The following is a 25,572-nucleotide window of genomic DNA, read 5'->3' as shown; positions in this document are numbered from 1 at the left end:
TCAGATGTGCAGCACTTTGGTCAACGTGGGTTGTTTTTAAATGTGCTATACAAATAAATTGACTTGACTTGACTATTGACAGTGCCTTCCTGCACACTACATTTCCCAAGATCCCACGGCAATGCGCAAGCGCAATGCCCCCCACCGGGTGAACGAGAACTACATCTCCCAAGGTGCACCCGGTGCGCATGTGCAATGGCGTCCTCGGCGGTTTCCATGGCAGAGGGGGGCACGGTGATGGCGGAGGCAGCGCAAGCCTCGCAAGGCCGGGCTCAAGCGCCTTTCCAGTCGCAAGCGGCGGCCTCTCCCGCCGCCCCGAGCCCGGCCGACCCTGCCCGGCCTGGTGCCAGCAGCAGCCAGCAACGCTCGGTTCAGCGCAAGGCCCAGGTCCGCGCTTTCCCACGGGCCAAGAAATTGGAGAAACTGGGGATTTTCTCGGCGTGCAAGGTAAGAGCAGAGTATGTGCCCGGCCCAGGACTCCTCCTCCTCATCATCCTCATCCTCATCCTCATCTTGCCTCTGCAGACTCGGGCTACGTCCCTTTTCAATATCTCTTCACTTGCAAAGTGACACAGCGATCATTCAAGAATTGAACTGTTTCCATGTGGTGAATGAAACGCTTCCTTCCTCCATTACTCAGTTCCTGCCACTCCCACAATAACCCAGAGATCACACGTGAAGACTGGCCCCCGGGTGAAGTAGGAGAGGCTGCATTCAACATAGGGCACGGACAAAAACGTTGTTTTAAACATTGTGTTGTGGCTCAAGAGATTCACGGATGCAATGTGGCGAGACAAAGCGTTCAGCAAATTTGTCGCGTCTGAATTTCCTGCTATGATAAATAAAAATAACTTGTACTTGAACATGACTGTAAAATGTACCAATCGGGGAAAGGTGACTGATTGAAGCCTAGATGCTGGAATGTGTTTTAGAAATTGGGATGAGACAACACGAAGGAGATATTTAAAGGGGAGTTTGAGCCTGCAGTCGTTTCTTTGCAATAAAGGGCGGAAGTATTTGGATGTGGAAGAATGGTTCAATGGTACTGGAAGTTGTGGATTTCAGTGGTAATTGGAAAGATGTTTGACTGAATGTCATTATCCTAAAATATTAACTCTACTTTCATAGAATTGTATTGACCTGATTAGTATTACTGGTATTTTCTGCTTTAATTTTAGAATTCCTGGAGTTAGGCTGGTCTTTTCTTTTGTGCTATTAAATTTAACTTGAGTATGTAGTCTGGGGAGAGATAAAGATTTTAAGGAGTGGGAGCTGGAATAGGTCATATTTCTGGCACATGCTTCACTGTTCAACAAGATCATGGTACCTCAATGCCATTTTCTGCCCTATTCTAGCATTGATTACTCTTACATTGGTTTGAATGAATGGGTTTCTGTTGCGCTCTCAGAACGAACAGTGCAGTGCAGGAACAGGCTTTTTCGCCTACAATATCTGTGCTGGATATGATGCCAAGGTAAACTAATATCCTCTACCTGCACGATATCACTTTGGAAGAGAATTACAAACATTCATCATGTGAATGAAGAATTTGCTCATTTCAGTCTCCAATGGCCTGCCCTATTTTTGTTGAGACTCTGAGCCCCTCTTCCTCCCATCCCCACCCCCCTCGTATTCCAGATTGGTTAGCCTGGGGAAAACATGCAGCACAGAAACAGGCTCTTTGGCCCAATTTGTCCGTGCTAACCAAAATTCCCCATCTACACCAGTCCCACCTGCCTGCATTTGGCCCAGATTCCTCTAATCCTTTCCTATCCATGTACCTGTCCAAATGCCTTTTAAACATTGTTGTAGTATCTGCCTCAACTATCCCCTCTGGCAGTTCACTCCATATACCCATCACCCTCTATGTGGAAAAAGGTGCCCCTTGGGTCCTTAAATCTTTCCCCTTTCACCTTAAACCTATGTCCTCTGCTTCTTGATTCACCCACTCTGGGTAAAGACACTGTGCAGCCTGGAGAAAACATTCTCCTCATTTTTCCTATTGAGCTCTAAGAATTCTGTGTGTTCTTGAGGTCACCTCTTCCTTTTCTGAACTCCAAAGAAGCACAACCTACTCAATCTCTTATCATATGACTGACTTGCCATTCAGAAACATTCTGGTAAATCTTTACTGTAATGCTACAGCAACAATCTTTTTAAGGTAAAAGATTTATGCAATAGTCTGAATATGATTTAACAAAGCTCTCTGCATGATATAAGGAAGACGTTCTTGTCCTTTTACTCGAAGCCTTTTGCCATAAAGGTCAACGTACATTTTAGAAACAAGGAACTGCAGATAGAAACATAGAAAATAGGTGGAGTAGGCCATTCGGCTCTTTGAGCCAGCACCACCATTCAAGAGCTAAATCTAACTCTCTTAAAAACATCCAGTGAATTGGCCTCCACTGCCTTCTGTGGCAGAGAATTCCACAGATTCGCAACTCTGGGTGAAAATGTTTTTCCTCATCTCAGTCCTAAATGGCCTACCCCTTATTCTTAAACTGTGACCTCTAGTTCTGGACTCTCCCAACATGGGACCATTGTTCCTGCATCTAGCCTGTCCAATCCTTTAAGAATTCTATATGTTTCGATAAGATTCCCTCTCATCCTTCCGAATTCCAGTGAATATAAGCCCAGTTGATCCATTCTTTCATCATACATCAGTCCCGCCATCCTTGGAATTAACCTGGTGAACCTACGCTGCACTCCCTTCATAGCAATAATGTCCTTTCTCAAATTAGGAAACCAAAATGCACACAATACTCCAGGTGCAGTCTCCCAACTGCAGTAGGACCTCCTTGCTCCTAAACTCAAATCCTCTTGCAATGAAGGCCACAATGCCATTGGCTTTCTTCACTGCCTGCTGTACCCGTATGCTTACTTTCAGTTGCTGATGTTCAAGCACACCCAGGTCTCATTGCACTTCCCCTTCTAATCTGACACCATTCAGATAATAATCTGCCTTCCTGTTCTTGCCACCAACTTAACTAGTGGGGTGCCACAAGGCTCGGTGCTGGGACCCCAGTTGTTGAATGTGACATCTCTAAGCTTGTGGATGACACAAAGCTGGGTGACAGTGTGAGCTGCGAGGAGGATGCTATGAGGCCGCAGGGTGAATTGGATAGGTTGGGTGAGTGGGCAGAAGCATGGCAGATGCAGTATAATGTGGATAAATGTAGGGCATCAACTTCTCAGTCACACATTCAGATCCCCCATCTCCCTGTTCCTACCCTCACTAGCACGCGGTACTGGAAGCAACCCAGAGATAACCATCCCAGAAATCCTGCTTTTCAGCCTCCTACCTAGTTCTCTATTCTCACGTTGCAGAACCGCCTTCCTCTTCTTATCCACATTATTTGTGCCTACATGCATAACTACTTCCAGCTGTTCACCTTCCCTCTCAAGGATGTTCTTAAGTCGGTCTGAGACACCTTGGACCCTGGCACCAGGGAGGCAACACACCTTCCTTATGTCCGCATCTTGTACAATGGAATCACCCACCACTTTGGCTCTGCCTGACGTTGGTCTCGCCAGTCAAGGATCAGCGCTAGGATTAGAGTCACAGACCTGTCCGCCGCTCGGTCTGGAAGAGTCATCTGTTCCGACAGCTCCCAAGAGGGTGTACCTGTTTTCAAGAGGTACTTCCACCAAGGTCTCTTGCACTCGCTTCATCCCCTTTCTTTCCGTCTCTACCCATTGCACCTCCTGCACTCTTGGAGTGACGAACTGACTGTAGGTCCTGTCCAAGAACCTTTTGTCACCCTGGATGGACCGAAGGTCATCCAGCCGCTGCTCCAGTTCCCTAACTTGGTCCTTGAGGAGCTGTATCTGGACATCGTTCCCACAGGTGTAGTGGTCAGTGATACCAGTAGTGCCTCTGACTTTCCACATCCTGCTACAAATACACCTCAATAACATTTCTGCCATCACAAGTTTAAATATTTAAATTAAATACACAACCGATGCAAGTGAAGCCTCCTTGCCTCAGCCTCCTCGCCGAGCTAAAGACTCGCACTTTATGTCATCAAGGCATTTGAGCCAAAGACTCGCACGACCTCACCAAGGCACCTCTCCTGCTGCTGGCTGCTGCAATGGCTGCCCGGGGCTGGGGTGAATGGCTCCCTTTCCCCTTTCCCCTCCCCCCTTGCCACTGTCATAATGGGGATCCATGGGTCGTCTAGTTGATCTTATTAATGTTGAACAAAGAATATAATTTGTTTAAGAGGGGCTGCAAATCAGGATTTAAATATGAAGAAACAAGGAACTACAGATGCCAGTTAATACACAAAAAGACAGTGCTGGAGTTAATCGGCAGATCAGGCAGCATCTCTGGAGAACATGAATAGGTGACGTTTTGCGTCGAGACCCTTCTTCAGGTGGAATATATGTGCAACATTTGGGAGAACACGAAGATTGTGTTATTTTATTGCGCGTCATGTCAGAAGCCTTCCAATATCTTTAGTTTTCTAAAACCTAAGGGTTTTTGTATAGCTATTATTTCACAGGTGGGAATTTTAAATGCATTAAAGAAAAAGGAAATCTGTGTCTCTTTTTAGCAATCAGACAAAGATGGATATCCTGCAGGTGACACAAAAGACACATAAAGGAGCATAGTTTAGGGTAATTGTAAAAGGAAAGAAGACAAATTATTAATTGCACAGACTGAAAAAAGTCAACACAGGGAGAAAATGGACAAAAAGCAGGAATAACTCAGTGGGTTAGACAACATCTTTGGAGAAAAGGAATAGGATACGTTTCGGATCGAGACCCTTCTTTAGACTGACGTCACGTATTCCATTTCTCCAGAGAAGCAGTCTGACCCGCTGAGTCACTCCAACGTTTTGTGTCTCTTCGGTTTAATCCAGCATCTGTAGTTCCTTCCTTCATACTGAGGCAGAAAAGTCAATTTTAACTTTTCTAAATGACTTTGTCCATTTAAAGTTGTAAAGGCTAGTGATGTCTCTTGATTTTCTTTACACTAAATTGCATTTTGCTATGTTTTTGATGTCAAGTAAGTGACAGAAAAAATAACATTCTCTTTATCATTTAAATTCTTTGGAGTTTATTTGAGGAATTTATTTAACAGCAAAAGATAATCTAAAAGAGACAATTTACTTTTTTTGCACATCATAATAATGTATTGGAGCATTGTCACAATTGTATTTGAGAAAAATGTGGCAGCTAGTTTGTACACAGTAAAAGTCTGCAAACAAGAATTAATTGATTAAGATAATCTGCTTTTGGTTGAAATATAAATTGAGCAGGATGTTTGGAACATTTCCTCTCCTTGAACTTTTGGTCCACGTAAATTATCTCAGATTTTCAAGATTTTACATGAAGTACCGGGGGAGGGTGGGGAAAATTGAAGTTTAAGATTTAGAAATATCTAAATTTCAAATTTAAATGAATGGTGTCAATAGGCTTTTGTGTATTTAGGAGCGGTATTTGCAGAAATAAGGCTCTGTGTACAAAATTAGATGGTGTGATTGTCCCAGTGAAACAGCATAGTGTCCAGCGCCATTTTCAAGAGAGAATTAGATATAGCTCTTAAAGCTAATGGAATCAAGGGATATGGGGGGACAAAGCAGGTACAGTGTACTGATTTTGGATGATTGTCCTTAATCGTATTGAATGGTGGTGCTGGTTTGAAGAACTGAATTGTCTGCTCCTGCACCTATTTTCTATGTTTCTATGACTTTATTGGGTAAAGGAAGGGAAAGTCCCCGTTGCACCACTGAATAAAGGAGACCATCAGCAAAATCCTGTGGAGCACCCACAGACTGTTATGTGGAATGGAATGTGAGCAACCATCTTTACTTTGGGGGAAAAGAGCAGAGTCCAGAGGTCATTAAAATAAATCAGAATTGAACTGGAACAGTGGAGGAGGTCCTAAGGGATAATAATAATAATAATAATGCATTTTATTTATATAGCGCTTTTCATATACTCAAAGACGCTTTACAGAGATTTTGAGAACATAGGGAAATGAATAAATAGATAAATAAGTAAATAAATAAATGAACAGAGAAAGGAGACAGAAGGTGAGGTGACCTTCAGTGGTTGAAGGCAGTACTGAACAGGTGAGACTTCAGCGATGTTTTGAATGTGGTGAGTGGGGGAGTCTCTAACGGTTTGGGGTAGTGAGTTCCATAGGGTGGGAGCAGCGATGGAGAAAGCCCTGTCCCCCCAGGATCTGAGTTTAGTCCGGATCTGGGGGGATAGGAGATTGGCAGCGGCAGAGCGGAGGGTGCAGGTGGGAGTGTGCCTGTGGAGGAGGTCGGTCAGGTAGGATGGGGCCAGGTTATGGAGGGCTTTGTAGGTTATGAGGAGGATTTTGTACTGGATTCTCTGGGGGATGGGGAGCCAGTGGAGTTTATAAAGGACGGGGGTGATATGGTCACGGATCGAGGTGTGTGTGAGTAGACGGGCAGCGGAGTTTTGAATGTATTGAAGTTTATTGATGATTTTTGAGGGTGCGCCATAGACGGCAGTAGTCCAGACGGGAGGTGATGAAGGCGTGGATGAGGGTTTCTGCAGCTGTGGAGGAGAGGGATGGACAGAGACGGGCAATGTTTTTGAGGTGGAAGAAGGCTGTCTTTGTGATGTGTTTGATGTGTTTGTCGAAGGAGAGGGTTTGATCAAGGATGATTCCAAGATTCCGGATGTGAGGTGAGGTGGATACTGGGAGACCATCAATGTTGAGGATGATGTTTTGGGTGGATTTGGTGAGCATTTTTGGACCAATGATGATGATTTCAGATTTGTTGCAATTGAGTTTGAGGAAGTTTGATTGAAGCCAAGATTTTATTTCAGTAATGCAGTTTGTCAGTGTAGAGTGTGTGGTGGAGGAGATTGACTTGGTGGAGATGAGGAGCTGGATATTATCGGCGAAGCAGTGGAAGTTGAGACCATGACGGCGGATTAATTGACCAAGGGGGAACAGGTAGAGGATGAAGAGGAGGGGGCCAAGGACTGAGCCTTGGGGGACACCTTGGGGGAGGGGAGCGGTGGGGGATTTACAGTTGTTAATGGAGATGAACTGGTGTCTGTCAGAGAGGTAAGATTTGAACCAGGATAGGGCTGTGCCGGTGATGTTAAGGATAGGAGTGAAGCAGAACATGGTGACCACAAACATTCCCTGAGAAGCCAGGGGGAGAAACCTAAAAACCAGGTGCAGTTAATGAATGGAACATGGAGGCGGGGCAAGAACGGAAACTTTATTTGGGAAAATCTTTGGGGTTGTCACAGTAGGGCAGAGTGAAAGTGGGCTACAGAATTAGGGCAGCTATTAAATTTGGACAGTTTTGATTTATTGGCATTTGACAAAATAAACACCTGCAGAATAAAATGCAGCACATTCAATTGCAAGAATAACTATTGTATTTTTAACTTTAAGGAAACCTGTTATGAAATTAATAATATACCAGCAATATAGTTATGATATCTTACTAATTTGTTTCAGCTACTTTTCCAGAGGTGAAAAACAGCAGAGTGTGTTCCTCTCTATCTTTTTTAAATGAAACAAAGTATGATATGTTTGAATATATAATATATTGGTCTGACTTGTTGTGTTTGATGAAAATGTATTATTTTAAATATAATTTGATGAAATTTCTCTCTAGGCTAACGATACCTGCAAATGTAATGGCTGGAAAAATCCCAACCCTCCTACGGCCCCAAGAATGGATATTCAGCAGCCAGCTGCCAGCCTGAGTGAACCCTGTCGCAGTTGTGGCCATACGTTGGGTAACTATCTTAGTAGAGTGGGATTTTACCTTGACGCTTAAAGTTATTGAGGGAATCGGTTAATGCAGTAACTGGACAGATGCCTAGACAATCCTGGGAATAGGGTTAACCCTAAAGCCTTTGTAATGGAATAAAACCTTGACTACTCACTCCAGAATTTAATTGTTAAGTATTTTCACCTCTCTTTAAAGGTGCATACAAGAAAATTGCTACCCTTCTAGTATCTCCATCTGAGGCAGTGTATCAAAATTTGATAACTTCCTGAAACATGCTAATGGTCTTTGCTGCATCAAAGAAGCTACACCGTTATTTTTAAACTCATTCAGCTTTTTGGGTGTGAGCAACAGTGGCAAGGTTGGTATTTTATTGCCCATCCGTAATCCCCCTTGAGAAGATGATTAACTGCTGCCTTGAACTACTACAGTCATTCTGGTGAAAATATGTCCACAATTTAGTTGTGAAGTGGGCTCCAGGAATTAAACATGGTGGAATTGATGAGATGGTGAAAATGGTGAGATATTTCTATTCAGAATGGTGTGCCACATGGGGTGGGGGGAACAAGCCAGTTTGTGTTCCCAAGCACCGGAAGCACTTGTTCTAGTCTGGTTCAGGAGGTGTCTGGATGAGTAACCAGTCCATTTATTAGATGGTCCATAGATTCTACAGTGCACAGTAAGTGGAATGAATTAATGTTTAGGGTGGTGCATGTGGTTTTAGTCATTTTGGATACTTTGTCCTGGGTGGAGTTGAGCTTTTTGAATATTGTTGGAGCTGCTCTTGTTCAAGAAATTGGAGAGCATTTCATCATACTCTTGGTTTCTGCCTTGTAGATGGCCGGAAGACTTTGGGCGTCAGGAAGTTATTCACTTCTGCCAGAATATCCAGCCTCTGATCATTTTTATAGCTCGGGTATGCATGTAGCTAGTCCAATTGAGTTTCTGATCTTTGGTGATTCTCAGGATTGTTAGAGATTGTTGTTGCCTATACCACATATCAGTCAATACCTCATTATTGTCTAAACCTTTTGGGCTGTTGAGTGTTTGCAAATGGAATTGAACATTGTGCACTCATCATTGAAGATCCCTACTTCAGATCTTATGGTGGAAGGGTATTAATTGATGAAGCATCTGAAGATGTTTGGGCCCATTGCATTGTCCTGAGGATGGCCTGGAGCCGAGATGATTGCATTCCAAAAGCTGCAAATCAACCTGAAATTGAAGTTGTTTTAGAAATAAGATCTAGTTTTAAAATAATAGTAGAGATCTAAGTAAACTAATATTTTTTAGCTTTTAATGTTTGGATTTGTTATGTTTGTTTGATCTTTAGCGGACCATGTTTCTCACCTGGATAATGTTTCAGAAGATGAGATTAACAGACTGCTTGGGATGGTGGTGGATGTGGAGAATCTGTTCATGTCCGTTCACAAAGAGGAGGACACGGATACAAAACAAGTGTATTTTTATCTTTTCAAAGTAAGTTTAATTTTAATTTAAAAAAATGGTTTACTTCATCTTGATCTGAGAAATTGGAGCAATAGGTGTATATTTCCTGTGTTAATTGAAATATAGCATTTGCAAAGCCATGGCGGGGTGACATTTGAGATGCTTCCTTTGCTATATCTAGAGGAAATGCTGCAGCGACAACAGTATGTTGCAACGTTTGGTTTGAGTATATAAGAAAAAATATTAATGAACTAATACATTGACGTTTATGGAATAAAATAAAACCTTGGTCCCTGATTTTTTTTTTAAATCTTAAAATTGTTTTGAGTGAGCATGTACCATTACACTTAGTTTTTATTTTGGGGAGAAGGTGGGGGATGGCCCAGATATTTTTTTCAAAAAATATATTTTTTGCAGAAACTACTTGAACTTTCAGCAATAACAAATGACCAAATACATGCTTTTATCTCGGGGATTTGTTGAGATGAACTATATATTTATACAGCTATATAACTAACAATGTTTCAATGCTGTTTCATTCTCTGACTCTATAATAGTTTATCTTTAGATGTTATAATGAGTTTTTGCGTAGATGTCAGAGCTTACTCTCGGGGATTCTAGCATTCGTACCTCACCATGGAGCTTGTACTTTTTTCTGTATTTTCTCTGTAACTGTTCTCTCTAATCTGTACTTTCTCTATAACGCTGTCATACCATATTCTGCACTGATATTATTCTCTTTGTACTTGATTGTACTCGCATGTAGTATGATATCACTGGATAGCATGTAAACAAAGCTTCTCAATGTCTCTTGGTACATGTGACAATAATAAACCAAAACCAGCACCATATTATATTGATATTACAACCTAGATAATGTGCTTATATTTTGGTTCAATTCATAATTTTCCTAACTCCAGAACATTATTGCCAAACCATGTAATAAAATTAAATGAATGCAAGGAGCAGAATTTGTTTGAGATAACAGATTTGGAATTTCTGATGATTGGACAGACCTCGAAAGCAAATGAGACAGAGGAGTTGATGTTAAATTTAAAACTAATTTTGAGTAGTATTTGTCCGCACCTTAAAGTAGAATTCTTAATGAGAGATTAAAAGAGTTTTTGTAATTAGGAGACATAACAAGATGCTATATCATCTATGGGAAAAATGATGAACAAGGACTTTCACACCAATGGTAAATTTTGATTCGGATTCATGGTTTGAGGACCATTGACATTATTCTGTCACCAATAATTTAAATCTCAAATCTTCTGTCATGAACGCCATAGATTGTGCAATAGATTAGAAATACTGGCAATGAAGTGAAAAAAAAAGGTGGTTAACTTTTTTAAAAATATGGCAAATTCCTATATGTGGGATATCTGACTTTGATTTTGGAGTGCAAATGAATTTGGACAAATTCATCAATGGCCTGATCAGCCGATTACCTAATCTGTATGTTTTTAAATCTGCTACTATACTGTGAGAAATGGGCAATTTGTGTTTGATCTTGTTACAATTTACTTTCTTGAGGGAACTTGAAAGTCATGCAAAATGTAGAACAATGGCAAAAATCTGAATATAATGTACGCTTCAGACTGAAACTGTGTCCCATTCTATTTCTCTTCAGTATGTTGAATTAAGTTAAGAAGCTGACACTTTTTCTTTCTTGTTAGCTTTTACGGAAATGCATCTTGCAAATGATACGTCCTGTCGTGGAAGGAAAGTTGGGAAGCCCCCCCTTTGATAAACCAAGTATAGAGCAGGTGAGATTTTACCACTGGAAACGTAAGTGAGATTCAATTGTAAGTAGAGAAGAAAATCCTTATTACATTTATGTCCACATTGAGAAGGAGCAACATAAATAAGTTATGATTAAAAGGCCGGCACTGTGATTATGATGCAATAATCTAAAAATCGCTTCAGATTTTGGAGATAAATTATCTTTGGGAAATAAGACCAATATCTAGTTACCTGGGTGAAATTCAACTAACCAAGGGCAGTAAATCTTGTTGAAGCATTTGCTGGTATCCCCACCTCTGAGGTTGAAACTGATAGCATTTAGATGCACAGTGCACCCTCAATATTGCACCGAGCAGTCCGGCTTGATTATGTGCTTGAGTCTCCAAATGGGGTTTATATTCTTAATTTGTGTTTACTACCCTGATATCATCCAGATATTTAAGTGGTTGCTATACAAGCAGATATTGAGCCAGACACTTTTATTATATCAGTCTGTGCTGGAAGATTATCTGAAGCTTTCCGATGAATGGCTCTATATAACAGTATAACAGTATAACAGTATAACAAAGGGCGGCACGGTAGCGCAGCGGTAGAGTTGCTGCTTTACAGCGAATGCAGCACTGGAGACTCAGGTTCGATCCTGACTACGGGTGCTGCACTGTAAGGAGTTTGTACGTTCTCCCCGTGACCTGCGTGGGTTTTCTCCGAGATCTTCGGTTTCCTCCCACACTCCAAAGACGTACAGGTATGTAGGTTAATTGGCTGGGTAAATGTAAAAATTGTCCCTAGTGGGTGTAGGATAGTGTTAATGTGCGGGGATCACTGGGCGGCACGGACTTGGAGGGCCGAAAAGGCCTGTTTCCGGCTGTATATATATGAAAACTTTATTGTCATTCGGTATAAATACCGAATGAAATTTCAGCAGTCACAAGACACAGCAAAAAAGAAAAGAGCACAGGACACACGACCCCAACACAAACATCCATCACAGTGACTCCAAACACCCCCTCACTGTGATGGAGGCAACAAAACTTCCCCTCTCTTCCCCCTGCACCCACGGACAGGCAGCTCGACCCCTACCGAGGCAACCGACTCGCACAGCCCCCGCAAGAGGATGGAAGGCCCCGCGGCCGAGCCGCCCCGGGCACCGAAACGTCCCGCGGCCGCACCGGGCGATGTTAAGTCCAGCGGCCGAGCCGCACCGGGCACCGAAACGTCCCGCGGCCGAGCCGCGCTGGCGATGTTAAGTCCAGCGGCCAAGCCGCACCGGGCACTGAAACGTCCCGCGGCCGAGCCGCACCGGGCACTGAAACGTCCCGCGGCCGAGCCGCACCGGGCACTGAAACGTCCCGCGGCCGAGCCGCACCGGGCACTGAAACGTCCCGCGGCCGAGCCGCACCGGGCACTGAAACGTCCCGCGGCTGAGCCGCACCGGGCACTGAAACGTCCCGCGGCCGAGCCGCACCGGGCACTGAAACGTCCCGCGGCCGAGCCGCACCGGGCACTGAAACGTCCCGCGGCTGAGCCGCACCGGGCACTGAAACGTCCCGCGGCCGAGCCGAGTCGGCGATGTTAAGTCCCGCGGCCGCACCGGGCGATGTTAAGTCCAGCGGCCGAGCCGCACCGGGCACCGAAACGTCCCGCGGCCGAGCCGCGCTGGCGATGTTAAGTCCAGCGGCCAAGCCGCACCGGGCACTGAAACGTCCCGCGGCCGAGCCGCACCGGGCACTGAAACGTCCCGCGGCCGAGCCGCACCGGGCACTGAAACGTCCCGCGGCCGAGCCGCACCGGGCACTGAAACGTCCCGCGGCCGAGCCGCACCGGGCACTGAAACGTCCCGCGGCTGAGCCGCACCGGGCACTGAAACGTCCCGCGGCCGAGCCGCACCGGGCACTGAAACGTCCCGCGGCCGAGCCGCACCGGGCACTGAAACGTCCCGCGGCTGAGCCGCACCGGGCACTGAAACGTCCCGCGGCCGAGCCGAGTCGGCGATGTTAAGTCCCACAGCCGAGCCGCACCGGGCGATGGAAGGCCCCGCGGCCGAGCCGCACCGAGCGCTGAACCGTCCCGCAGCCATACCGGGCGGTGGAAGGCCCCGCGGCCGAGCCGCACCGGGCACTGAAACGTCCCGCGGCCGAGCCGCACCGAGCGCTGAACCGTCCCGCAGCCGTACCGGGCGGTGGAAGGCCCCGCGGCCGAGCCGCACCGGGCACTGAAACATCCCGCGGCCGAGCCGCACCGGGCACTGAAATGTCCCGCGGCCGAGCCGCGCCGACGATGTTAAGTCCCGCAGCCGAGCCGCACCGGGCGATGGAAGGCCCCGCGGCCGAGCCGCACCGAGCGCTGAACCGTCCCGCAGCCGTACCGGGCGGTGGAAGGCCCCGCGGCCGAGCCGCGCAGGGCACTGTTAGGTCCCGCGGCCGAGCCGCGCCGGCGATGTTAAGTCCAGCGGCCGAGCCGCGCCGGGCGATGGAAGGCCCCGCGGACGAGCTGCGCCCCGGGGAAGAGACCTAATAAAAGAAAGGTTTCCCCCGCCCCGCCCCACCCCCACCATCCCCCCCCCCCACACATACACAGCCAAAAACAGAAACAGAAATCATCCCAACACCGACACAAACAAAAAAAAGAAAAAAAGACAAACAGACTGCCAGAGAGCCGCAGCCGTTAGGCGCAGCCAACTCCTCCATTTATATTTTCTTGCTGGCAATCAATTTATTCAATTTGCCAGGAGCCTCAGAAGTTGAAATTGGCACCAATGAGCCTAACAATTTCACTAGATGATGTGCAATGGGCCATTTTGCAGGAAACAAAGGAAAAGTATATTTTACAGGAAGACACAAGAATAAATATGGAACATAAATGTACCACAAATTTAAATCTTTAATGTTCTGTTTCTCTCAGGGAATTCTAAATTTTGTTCAGTACAAATTCAGCCACATTCCTGCCAAAGAAAAGCAAACTATGTTTGAACTTTCCAAAATGTTTCTCCTCTGTTTGAACTACTGGAAACTGGAAACTCCATCACAATTCCGGCAGAGATCCCAGAATGAAGATGTCGATGCGTACAAAGTTAATTATACCAGGTATTGGACGCGTTACAGGTTGGTTTATGAGGGTGCTTTTCTGGTTTTACTTTCATATTTATGTCAACCAGGAATGTTGATATAAGGGAAAGGAACTTTAAGAAAGCATTAAGATGTTAGCAATCCTTTTTAACACCTGTGTACTGCAAAGTCCTTATCACATTTATGGTTTCAGTAGGATTTATTGTTATGCCACTTTGATTTGGGTTGCCAAATAATGAGTCTCCTTTTTCTTTGCAACTGATTGATGTCAGAAATTGCATTGATTCTGCCACAATTAATTTGAGATGGGAATGTCTAAACCCCAATAGGCATGATCACTGCAAAATAAGTACAAGATTTTGTCATCTGAGGCATAGTATCTTAAATCTTTAATTAAAATGCTTCTTTGTAGCCTTAGTTTGGTAAGCAGGTGCAGTATGAACCCCTGTGATGGTCTGGCACAGAGGGAGGAAGGAAATATTATGTCTTCTGAAGCTGTCCAGTCTCGAATCTATGGTGCTTCTATGCACTTGTTGGGAGTTATTGAAAACTAACATGAAGGTGCAGTAAGCAATTTCAACTGCACCACTTTGGGCGATTTAAGGATGATTTCAGTTTAATTGGTTCTGAAGTGGCTGATGATAAAAGGTGGATGCAAATTGTCCTTTGTAGCAGGATTTTAAAACAAAAAATGTTCTATTACAACTGTACAATGTCACGGTGAGATTACACATTGAGTGTGCGACCAAGGTCTCCTGAGAAAGCATAAACTCAACATAGAGGGAGCAGAGTAATCATTACTAGTTGCTCGTATGGCGGCTTTGCTACGTAATAAGAGATTTTGTAGAAGATATTCTTATGGGTTTTTGAAGAATGGGAGGTGATCTCATTGAAACCATTTACAGGGCTTGACAGGGCAGATGAAGGGAAGATTTTTGGACTGACTGACTGAATGTATGGAATTTGCTACTGAGAAGAGCTATGCGTGTGTGGTAATTGAGTTCATTCAAAGCAGATTGATGGATTTCTGTGTTTTAAGGGGAACAGAGGATGTAGAGGTTATGATTAAATATGGACCTCTGATAGATCAGAACTGATCTTGATGAATTGCAGAACTGGCTTGACAAAAAAGATGGCTGACTCCTAAATCATGGGAAGACAATGGAACCCATTGAAATGGAATGGAAGCAAATGGAATGGAAGCAAATCATTCTCAATCTGGATGGACTGCCTAAAATGCACAGTTGTAGCAAGATTTCTCCGCTTTTAAACTCCGTTCACTTTTTAATAGAAAACCTGCATTCCATTTGACTTTCCAATTGTTGGATGTAGCTGAGTGTGTACTTTGTGTTTGCACTTGAAGACCTCCAGATCACTTTGTGACAATTGCATCCTGTAGTCTTGTTCCTTTTTAACAATAGATACTTTGCGTGTCATGCATGTTTGAATTGTGCGTTTTTAGAATAATGCACTTGTTTAATTCCTATCGAAGTTTAATTTATGTGCTCCTATTTTTGAAATTACACGCTCAAATTTTTGCCTGGCACTATATGGCGGTGTAGTCGCGTGTGGTGCCTGGCATATGTTAAATTTGCGCACTTTTTGATTCATAAGCTGCATTTCAAGCACGTAACTTCTGCGTAAAACGCGGGGTGCCAATATTCTTTTGCACCCATTAGCAAATTGATTAACCTTGCATTTTCATCACATTATATACCACCAATCGAATACTTCCCCATTTTCTTAACCTGGTAATATTCCTTTTGCAGACACTCTATCATCTTCATCACCTGCTTTCCCATCTATTTTTGGATCATCAATAAATTTGGCTATTCTGCACCTGGTCATTTTGTCTAAGCCACTAATATAGATTGTGACTACCTGAGGCTGCAATAATAATTTGTGCAAGTTACAACTTTCAATCTGTCAGCTAATTTATCCATACTAACAAAGTTAGCCCAGTGCCTTAAATTCTTCCCATATCCCTCTAAACCGTTCCTATCCATGCCATGTGTAAATGCCTCTTAATTATTGCTATTGGATCTGCTTCCACCACTTCCCCAAGCAGTGCTTCCAGGCACCCACCACAAGCTTTTACTATGTTTGTCACTTGCAAAATTTTAAAAAAAAAATCTGAATCAGCTGCAAAATTGTTCACATTGATTTTCCTCATATTTATGTCCAGAATCTAAAGAGTAATACTTTGTGAACTTATTTGTATTCCAGGTGGCTTTGCTACTGTCATGTTCCACAAAGCTGTGACAGCCTTCCTCGGTATGAAACCACACATGTCTTTGGACGGACGCTACTTCGTTCCATCTTCACAGTAACCCGACGTCAGCTGCTCGAGAAGTTCAGAGTGGAGAAGGATAAACTGATGCCTGAAAAACGAACGCTTATTCTGACCCACTTTCCAAAGTAAGAGATTAATGCCTCAATTCTGATGTAGCATTTGCTTATGAAAGAAGCAATATCTGGCACTATTATTGAGGCAGCTGCAGCAGAACAGTTTTTCTTTGAAGCAGCCTCAAACATTCTCCCCCCCCACAATCTCTCAATTTTCAAGATGCTTGAACAAAACAAATTTTGAAAGAGCTGGCATATACAGCCATATCTTGGGAAATAATTAGTATGCGGGCTTCCGGTTCTTCGTGCAGGCATTTCTTGACAGAAGTAACTGTAAGACAGAATCAAGGGGACTTGGTATTGCTCCCTGAATGAACATCTACTCCAGCAGTAATCTTTTTAATTGCAAGAAATACACGCAGTGAAATGTTTGCGACCTGGTTTATCTTCCCAGAATGGGTTTTATTAAGAATACTACTTCTGGAAAATATAACAATTCTGTATTCTTGTCGATACAAAATATGTTAATGATTGGATTATTTGATGCTCTGCTCTGAAATGTACTTGTTCCAAACCAGCCAATTTCTGTATAAACTTGACTGCATGATAGTTCTAAATTTCTCTTATAACTAGCCTTCTTAACTTTAGATGTTTTTACGTTGAACTGTACTTTTAAGCCTTTTTAAATTGTAAAGTATGATTTTAACTTAACATTGTTATAGCTTCGCTATTACTGGTGTTGGCTCCGTTTCGTCAGTCATTTCAATTTATTTGTGTAGGTTTCTGTCTATGCTGGAGGAAGAAATTTATGGGCTGAATTCTCCAATATGGGATTCTGATTTCACTTTATCTGCTTCAGAGGGAGTGCAACTGGGACAACAACCAGGTAGCTGTCTCTTGTGTTAATAGTGATTGTAGGTATATGTTCTTCAGGTTCAGTGGAGATCCAGACAATGAAAGTATACCTGGTACCCTGAGGTTTCAGTTTATGGGTTGGAGCATGAAATTGTTCCTAATTCAGCACGAGCTGGTAATCTCATTCAGTAATAACATGAGATAACTGGTGTGTGAAATTGAAAATGTCTTGCTGTAGAAAGAGGCTGCTCATCCATGGGTTGCACTGAAACAATCTTAATTCAGATTAAAGGGAACTTTAACAGTGCATTGATTTTGCATGCCTGATATGGGAATTGGTTGAATTCCTCAGTATCAACAAACCTCGGCCTGAGTACAAAGGTCATTAATACCTGTGCTTTTAATTTTTTTGTTTTTGTTGTCCTGACCTGATTCTGTTCCCATCCCTACATATCCTTTCCCTCGCATTCTTCTTTGTCCTTCCTGTTTGTATTGATATTTTCCTTTTCTTTCTCTTTGAACTGTAACGTTAACTTGTTTACTCTTCCTCCGATATGGCTTGACCTACCGAGTATTTCCAATATATTGTTTTTGTTAGATTTCCATCATCTACAGCTTTTTACTTTTGAATATTTACTTATGCCTGATATTCATATAGTAGATTTTAAATTTGTATTTTAATGCTGCTTCAGTCCTTAAAGGATTAATGTACGTTGTACATATTAATTTGAAGATACAACTGCACTGCAGATATTAAGAAATGTTCACCGATTGTCATTTAAAAAAAAAAATGTTTTGAGCATGGGACCCTCTTGATGTACGTTGAACTTCAGGTCTCGTTCTTACTTTGTTTGCTTCAATGCAGGTTGTATGAAACTTTCTATTTAGGAAAAAATAATGGTATTTTGCTTTCAGCTGTTACTCCATCTCCAGTGTCTAGTAATCCTCCATCATGCAGAAGCATCAATAGTACCTCAAGTCCAGCATCCATCAGTGTTGACATGGGGCTTTCTGAGCCAGCACCAGGTAATTGCTGCATTGCTGTAATCTGTAAGGAATGTTTTCAAATCTGATATTAGAGCTGGAAAAAAATTGAAGCATTGTACTTTTCATGTAAAGTAACGATAGAATTCTTTCAGTAGTGTAGCATCTGTTTGGAATGGTTTTTTAAAAGTTTGTTTTATTTCAGTTAGGCAACACCCACTTAATTCAGACTTTGAATTGGAAGGTTATTTAAATTGATGAGAATCTGAGTCAATTTGGAATGCATGGTACTTGTTGAGTAAGCATCTGCCGTTTAATTGAACAAATGGATATGAAATATCGTGTAACAAACGATGATGATATAGGCTTACATAAACATCCAAGATTTAACCAAGTTGCCTCTAACATTTGTTTTTATTTCCCCCCCAAAATGTAATAATGCATCTTTAACACATGATGGCATCAGTCCTCTGTTTATACATATATTGTATTGTTAATCGACATTCTAATTTATAAAAATATTTATACTACTACAAAACATACCAAGTGGGGGGTGGGTGTGGGTGGAGAAAATCAGAGAACTCAATGTTCATACCTTTGGGTTGTTAGCAGAATATGAGTTGTCCCTTCAGTTTGCCCGCGGCCTCGCTCTGGCAATGGAGGAGGCCCAGGAAAGAAAGCTCAATATGGAAAGAGGAGTTAAAATGATTAGCAACCAGTAGATCCAGTAGGCCTTGGTGGATCGAGTGCAAGTGTTCGGCGAAATGATCGCAAAGTGTACACTTGATCTTGCCGATGTATAGGAGGCCACATCAGGAATACGGGATGCAGTAGATGAGGTTAGAGGAGATGAACATGAACTGCTGTCTCAGCTGGAATGATTGCTGGGGTCCCTGGATGGTGGTGAGGGGGGAACTAACCCACACAACCCTAATCCTATCTTGTCTAACTTCATTCCACATAACCTGGGGTCCCTATACTTCCTCCCTCACCTCCATCTAGAGATCCCAGGTTGTGTGGATTGAAGTTAGACAAGATAGGATTAGGGTTGTGTGTGTTTGTTCAAGAACATGATAATTATAAGAAAGCAGTATTCCTATACAGGGCAGTGTGGGAATTCAGACTTCTGAACCTCCTGCAAGATGAAAGCAGCGAGAAGAGGGCATGGGCCAGATGGTAGTAATTCTTGTTGATAGATGCCACCTTCTAAGGCTGCACTTCATGTTAATGCATTTGATGGTGGCGAGGGCTGTGCCAGAGCCCACTACTCTGCAGCCTCTTGTGTTTCATTGTTGGAAGCATTGTAACTGATCCCAATCCAGTTTGTACATAATATCATCTCAGGACTAAAAATCACAGCTGATACTCCATATCTCATGCGGCAGTGAAATAATTGTGAATTGTGGTTCACCTGACCAACTGGGACAAAATGTATTAATGTTGACTACCTTTAGTTGGTATATTGTAATTTACAGGAGAGAAAAGGAAGTTGACTGACACCATGACCCTAGAAGATGCAAAGAGAATGCGAGTGATGGGTGACATTCCTATGGAGCTGGTTAATGAAGTAATGCTGACGATCACAGATCCAGCAGCTATGTTAGGTCCAGAGGTGGGTTAATTTTTCATTTAAATTATTAAAATGCATGCTACAAGTCATTTGATGTGGACTACGGTGTTACAGATGCCCTGGATTAATCTTTGCAATTGTTGACATTCAAGATACTTGACCTTTTTTTGTGTAACTTCCATATGTTTTACTTGGGGTGGGGGGAGGGCGAGAAAAGTTGGAGGAAATTCTGATTCAGGATGTGATTATTTTTTGTTTGTTTGTTTGTTGCTTAGCAAAAGATAAATTGAAGCAACATAACTTGTTTCCCAAATATTTATTTACAAGTATACACCCCAGTCTGCTTTAATGGTGCAGGTGGAGATGGTCGAGAGCTTAAAGTTGCTAGGTGATCAAAGGTTAATGGTTCTTTTATTATCATGTGTACCAAGGTTCAGTGAAATTCATTTTTTGCCTACCGTTCAGTAAGATTATTGCCCTACATAAGGACAATTCCAATAAGTATTGTATTCCACTGGGTCCATGTGCAATAGTTGCAGCCGCCACTTCTATTTGGATCACCAGTGAATCATTGGTTCTCTCCTTGCTCAAGTCCGCAAAATGCCCGCAGCCGACTTTGAGGGCATGGAAGGTGAGACCCCCGGTTCTCCTTACGGGCCCTTTGTCCCGCATCCTCCGCTGTCGCTGACTCTCTCCACCCTCCGGTTCCTGGTCATCAGGGACAAGCAGGAGATGAGTCTTGGCCCCGCTCCAGGCACGCTTCCCGGTTCTGCGGCAGGTGAGCCAGACCTGCTCGTATCATATCATATCATATCATATATACAGCCGGAAACAGGCCTTTTCGGCCCTCCAAGTCCGTGCCGCCCAGTGATCCCTGTACATTAACACTATCCTACACCCACTAGGGACAATTTTTTTTTTTTTACATTTACCCAGCCAATTAACCTACATACCTGTACGTCTTTGGAGTGTGGGAGGAAACCGAAGATCTCGGAGGAAACCCACGCAGGTCACGGGGAGAACGTACAAACTCCTTACAGTGCAGCACCCGTAGTCAGGATCGAACCTGAGTCTCCGGCGCTGCATTCGCTGTAAAGCAGCAACTCTACCGCTGCCTGATCTCCCAATTTACCTCGTTGCCGATTTTGCACTTGTTTTTATCTGCCTCTTCTCTGTAGGTATAACCTGTAGGTATATTCTGCACTCTGTTTCCTATCTCTGGTGTTTTTATATGATACGATTTGTGTGCATAGCATGCAAAACAGTTGTTCACTGTAGATAGACACAAAATGCTGGAGTAACTCAGCGGGACAGGCAGCATCTCTGGAGAGAAGGAATGGGTGACGTTTCGGGTCGAGACCCTTCTTCATCCAGAGATGCTGCCTGTCCAGCTGAGTTTCTCCTGCATTTTGTGTCTATCTTTGATTTAAACCAGCATCTGCAGTTCTTCTGTGTATCTCAGAACACAATTGTTCACTGTATCTCAGTACACATGACAATAATAAACTAATGCTAATTACTTAAATAAGGCTGTATTAACACTGCAGTTCTTTTAATGTTCTGCTCTAGTGCTCGTCCAGAATACATTTGCATGCACTGTATTGAGCTCATTTTTTCTCCAAGGAGAACTGAAACCATTTAAGACGATATTGAGAATTTCAATGGTGCTTTTTTTGGGTCTCTATCAGACAAATCTGTTGTCAGCAAATGCAGCTCGTGATGAAGCAGCACGTCTAGAAGAACGAAGAGGTGTCATTGAATTTCATGTCATTGGAAATTCACTTTCTCAGCGATCAAACAAGAAAATAATGATGTGGCTGGTTGGCTTGCAAAATGTTTTCTCTCATCAGTTACCACGAATGCCAAAAGAATACATCACACGCCTTGTCTTTGATCCGTACGTACATTTGGAGCTCTGTTTTACTTGTACATTTGTAGAGATACATGTACAAATGAACCATTATTAGGTGTGCTCTTTTATAAATACTGAGAAAATATATAGCATTGGGCTTAATAGTTACTTTAAAGTCAGGAGTAGTGTGCAGCCATTTTTTCAATTTAATGTTTGGGATGTAGAACTGTTGCAGGGAGTTCAGTGGAAGAACATATTAAAAGATACAACAACATTTGTTAACTTTGGGGCTACCTATGTTTTACATGGAAGTCCTGGATTTGCTGCCATTTTAACCAGTACCAAACATTAGCTGACAACAAAAAGAATGTGACACTTACTGGACAGTGAGTATAATTACAGTTTAAAAAATATAATTTGTGATGAAATTTTGCATTGTATTCCCTTAAACAAGAATAGGTGAAAATTTCACTGTTACTACTGTAAACTTGGCAAATCATTGTTTTGAAATCTGATTTTTCTGAATACAAGTTGTAACGTTTTAGTAAACTTTCCGAACCCTGTTCAATCAAAACGTCATAAAATCATACTTTCACTGCAGGAAGCACAAGACTCTGGCCCTCATAAAGGATGGTCGAGTTATTGGAGGAATATGTTTCAGAATGTTTCCCACCCAAGGATTCACTGAAATTGTATTTTGTGCTGTTACTTCCAATGAGCAGGTGAAGGTAAGAGATAAGTCCCTGTGGTGCATATCTGTGATTTGTAATGATGTGCAAAACTCAGCAGTCATCAGCATGTACAGAGATGAACCTTCAAAGTTAAAGTCAGAACTTGAGACAGAATTTGTCCTAATCCTAATTGCTTCTGATTTTTTTTTTTTTTGTCAAGCTCATGTTATCCTTAAATCTGGGTGTTCTTGCAATTAATTCTTCATGAAGCATTTTTTCCAGTTTATAGTCAGCAGAAAATATGAAGGTTGTTTGAAGGGTTTCACCCTTTGAACATATTTGTTGGCCTTTCATAGTTTGTTTTATAACCAAAAATAATCTTTTTGTTACATGTTGCATACTAGAATGGTAGTGAGGTTGGAAAACTGTGAAGGATGTGTTTCTTGAATGCTTACAGATTTAACCGCAAGATTCTTTAAAAAGTATTTTGTTGTGTTCCTACCCACGGGTATTCTGCAATTTCTTTTTTTTCGGGTGCTTCACAAGGCTGCAATATGGGGATGTTGCTGGGCATAGTGGGGGAGTGAGAGCAATTACCTCTGATTGCAAGGGTAGGTGTGTAGTGGTCCATTGGTCACAAAAGTGAATGGGATCTTATGGTTGGGTGAGTGGAGGATGGTTTGTTGTTGGATCTGAAAGAAATACTTAGTATTTCACAGTGCTTTCTTCAGGTCGCTGCCACCGACAAGATGCACTTGGTCACCGTGGCTGGTGAGAATGGAGGGAGCCCCACAATGACCGTGCGCATCTTGTCGGAGGCAGTAACATGAAGAAATCTCTTTCGGCCAGGGTCTACAACGTGAGCCGCAAGACAGCTACGTCAACTGGGCGGAGCGGCAGCTGGTGAAGAAAGGCTTAGTGGTGCATAATGTGGAAGATGTCGGTGACTCAGCTCAGAGTTGCTCTCAGCGGCCTCCTTCGCCTTACAAGTGTCGCACTGAAAGTGGCCAAAACTGGAAGAGCAGTGAGCCCGGGCAGCGCTTTTATACCTATGAAGCTGATGGGAAGCCCTCCCTCCTCCTGTTACAATAACACAAGTCATTCAAGGAACGGGACCACCTTTTGTGAATTGTTTAAATGCGAGTTTACGTTACTCACCTATTATGTAAGTCGCGGACTGCCTGTATATATGAGTGGGTGTGTGTGTGCATAGTACAACTTTCATTTAATGTCATACACCCAAAATAAGCATCAATAAATGCATTGAACATTAAAAGAACCTAACTATTATTTCACCCCAGGGTTACGGAACACATCTGATGAATCATCTAAAAGAATACCACATTAAACACAATATTTTATACTTCCTGACCTATGCGGATGAATATGCCATTGGCTACTTCAAAAAACAGGTAATGCCATTTAGCTCTGTTTTTTTTCTTTCTATAGAATAAAGAGAAATGTAATAAAAGATCAAATATAGGAGTCGGAAAAAGGTATTGAACTTTTTTGCACGTTATTCTCTCTTGGAATCAGGGTTTTTCAAAGGATATAAAAGTTCCTAAAAGCCGGTATGTGGGTTACATCAAGGATTATGAAGGAGCAACGCTGATGGAATGTGAACTTAATCCCAGAATTCCCTACACAGAACTATCACATATAATCAAGAAGCAAAAAGAGGTACATACATCACATGTAACTTTGCATTATTTGTGTAGAAAATCACCGTCAGTTCTATACATTTAACTTGGAAACCCTTGAAATTTAAGATAATGCATTTCCTTGCAAGTTCAGGCCATTTAATTGAACTAAAGAATAAGGTCTTGATGCCAGTTTAAAATTTTTATCACTTGCCAGTGGGTACTCATCTGTATTAATTTAATTCTCCGAGTCGTACACCATGGAATGGGCCAATCTGCCCACTATATCCATGCTGAACGGTGGGCACCCATCTGTACTAATCCCATTTTACAATTTTTATAATACTAATTGGGTTATTTTTCTATACATCAAAATGTTACACTGGTAGTTTTGCTGTAACGTGTGTTTCCATAACACAAATTGGAGATTACGCATGTGATAAATTAGATGATACTATTTGTATTATGCAGGCCTAATTGGCTATAACGCAATTTCACTCGGGATCTAGTAAACCACTTAAGGTACTTTGGAAATGGCTTGCAGTAAAAAAGCTGTCATGGAAAAAAATATTTCCATGTAGCATCCCTGCAGTAATCAGACACCGTTTTCGCTTAAGAAACCAGCCGCTACTTTCACCACGGGAAGATATTGAAATTGACAGGAGATTGCTTCTATTAGTTTTTGTAACTCTATTAAACAATGTAACATAGCCATTAGTACTTTTAGATTGCAGAAACAAAAATAAACTTAAAACAATTTTTTAAAAATCCTGTGAGGAAAAAAAACGTTGTTATTGTTGCATATCTGAAACTCTTGCCCCATACCCCCTATTCCCCATTAACAGTTATTTATAATAACACTATTTTCTATAATACGAGGTTTCTTAGGAACACAGCCATTACATTGCAGCAGAACTTCTCGTATTTCCATATAGGTCCTCCTATGTTCCTAAGAACATTTGGTAACCTGGACAGTTTGTAAGGTGGAAATGCAGTTGCACAGTAATATATTTAAATTAAAATATAGGCTAACCATATGCAACGTGTAACCAGGGTGGTTAAATGAACCATTCAGATTTTTGTGCAAGATTTAATGATAATGCCGTCAACCATGTTTCCACAGAGAAGACTGCCTCGCAGCAACAAGTAAATCCATCCTACTGGTCTCCCAAACATTGTTCATATATACGGGCTGTCCATAAGTCAGGCATTCATAACCTGGGGAGGTCATTTATATTTTTATGTTCCATGTTTAAGTTCTTATGTTGACTGTTAATCAAAACTATATAAACTTGTCAGAGTGGGTGCTTTTAGAGAAACAGTTGTCAGTTCCATAGAGCACAATGTGATAAGGCCCATAGAGTCATGCAACACAGAAACTTTGGCCCAACTTTCCCATGGCACTGAGATGCCCCATTAATGCTGGTCCCACCTTCCCACGTTTGGCCCACACTCTAAACCTTTCCATGTACCTGACCACATGTCTTTTAAATATTGTTATAGTACCTGCCTCAACTACCTCCAGATAATGAATTTAAAAAAACCCCAGAAAATGCAGGTCGACCATGTCTGTGGGAAGAAAAACAGAGTTAATATTTCGGGTCAAGGACCCTTCATTGCAGCAGGGGAAAGTGAGAAAAGAAGCTTGTTACGCT

At 42.5% G+C, this 25,572-nt stretch overlaps 1 protein-coding gene across 1 annotated transcript in view; it reads left to right on the top strand.

Moving 5' to 3' along the window:
• Positions 1 to 195: 195 nt before the first annotated feature.
• kat2a (K(lysine) acetyltransferase 2A) overlaps positions 196 to 25,572 on the top strand; it is a 36,512-nt gene continuing 11,135 nt past the window's right edge. Inside the window, exons 1-13 of the mRNA XM_078424907.1 lie at positions 196 to 447; positions 7,623 to 7,746; positions 9,073 to 9,218; positions 10,868 to 10,957; positions 13,836 to 14,017; positions 16,226 to 16,417; positions 17,125 to 17,231; positions 18,116 to 18,226; positions 19,660 to 19,796; positions 21,443 to 21,651; positions 22,208 to 22,334; positions 23,579 to 23,689; positions 23,814 to 23,957. Coding sequence (XP_078281033.1) covers positions 196 to 447; positions 7,623 to 7,746; positions 9,073 to 9,218; positions 10,868 to 10,957; positions 13,836 to 14,017; positions 16,226 to 16,417; positions 17,125 to 17,231; positions 18,116 to 18,226; positions 19,660 to 19,796; positions 21,443 to 21,651; positions 22,208 to 22,334; positions 23,579 to 23,689; positions 23,814 to 23,957 — 1,932 coding nt within the window. The remainder of the gene's footprint in view (positions 448 to 7,622; positions 7,747 to 9,072; positions 9,219 to 10,867; positions 10,958 to 13,835; positions 14,018 to 16,225; positions 16,418 to 17,124; positions 17,232 to 18,115; positions 18,227 to 19,659; positions 19,797 to 21,442; positions 21,652 to 22,207; positions 22,335 to 23,578; positions 23,690 to 23,813; positions 23,958 to 25,572) is intronic.

Source organism: Rhinoraja longicauda, chromosome 29 (assembly GCF_053455715.1).
Source record: "Rhinoraja longicauda isolate Sanriku21f chromosome 29, sRhiLon1.1, whole genome shotgun sequence".
Lineage (NCBI taxonomy): Eukaryota > Metazoa > Chordata > Chondrichthyes > Rajiformes > Arhynchobatidae > Rhinoraja > Rhinoraja longicauda.
Note: the sequence above shows the minus strand (reverse complement) of the source record. Positions and strands in the feature narration are given on the sequence as shown.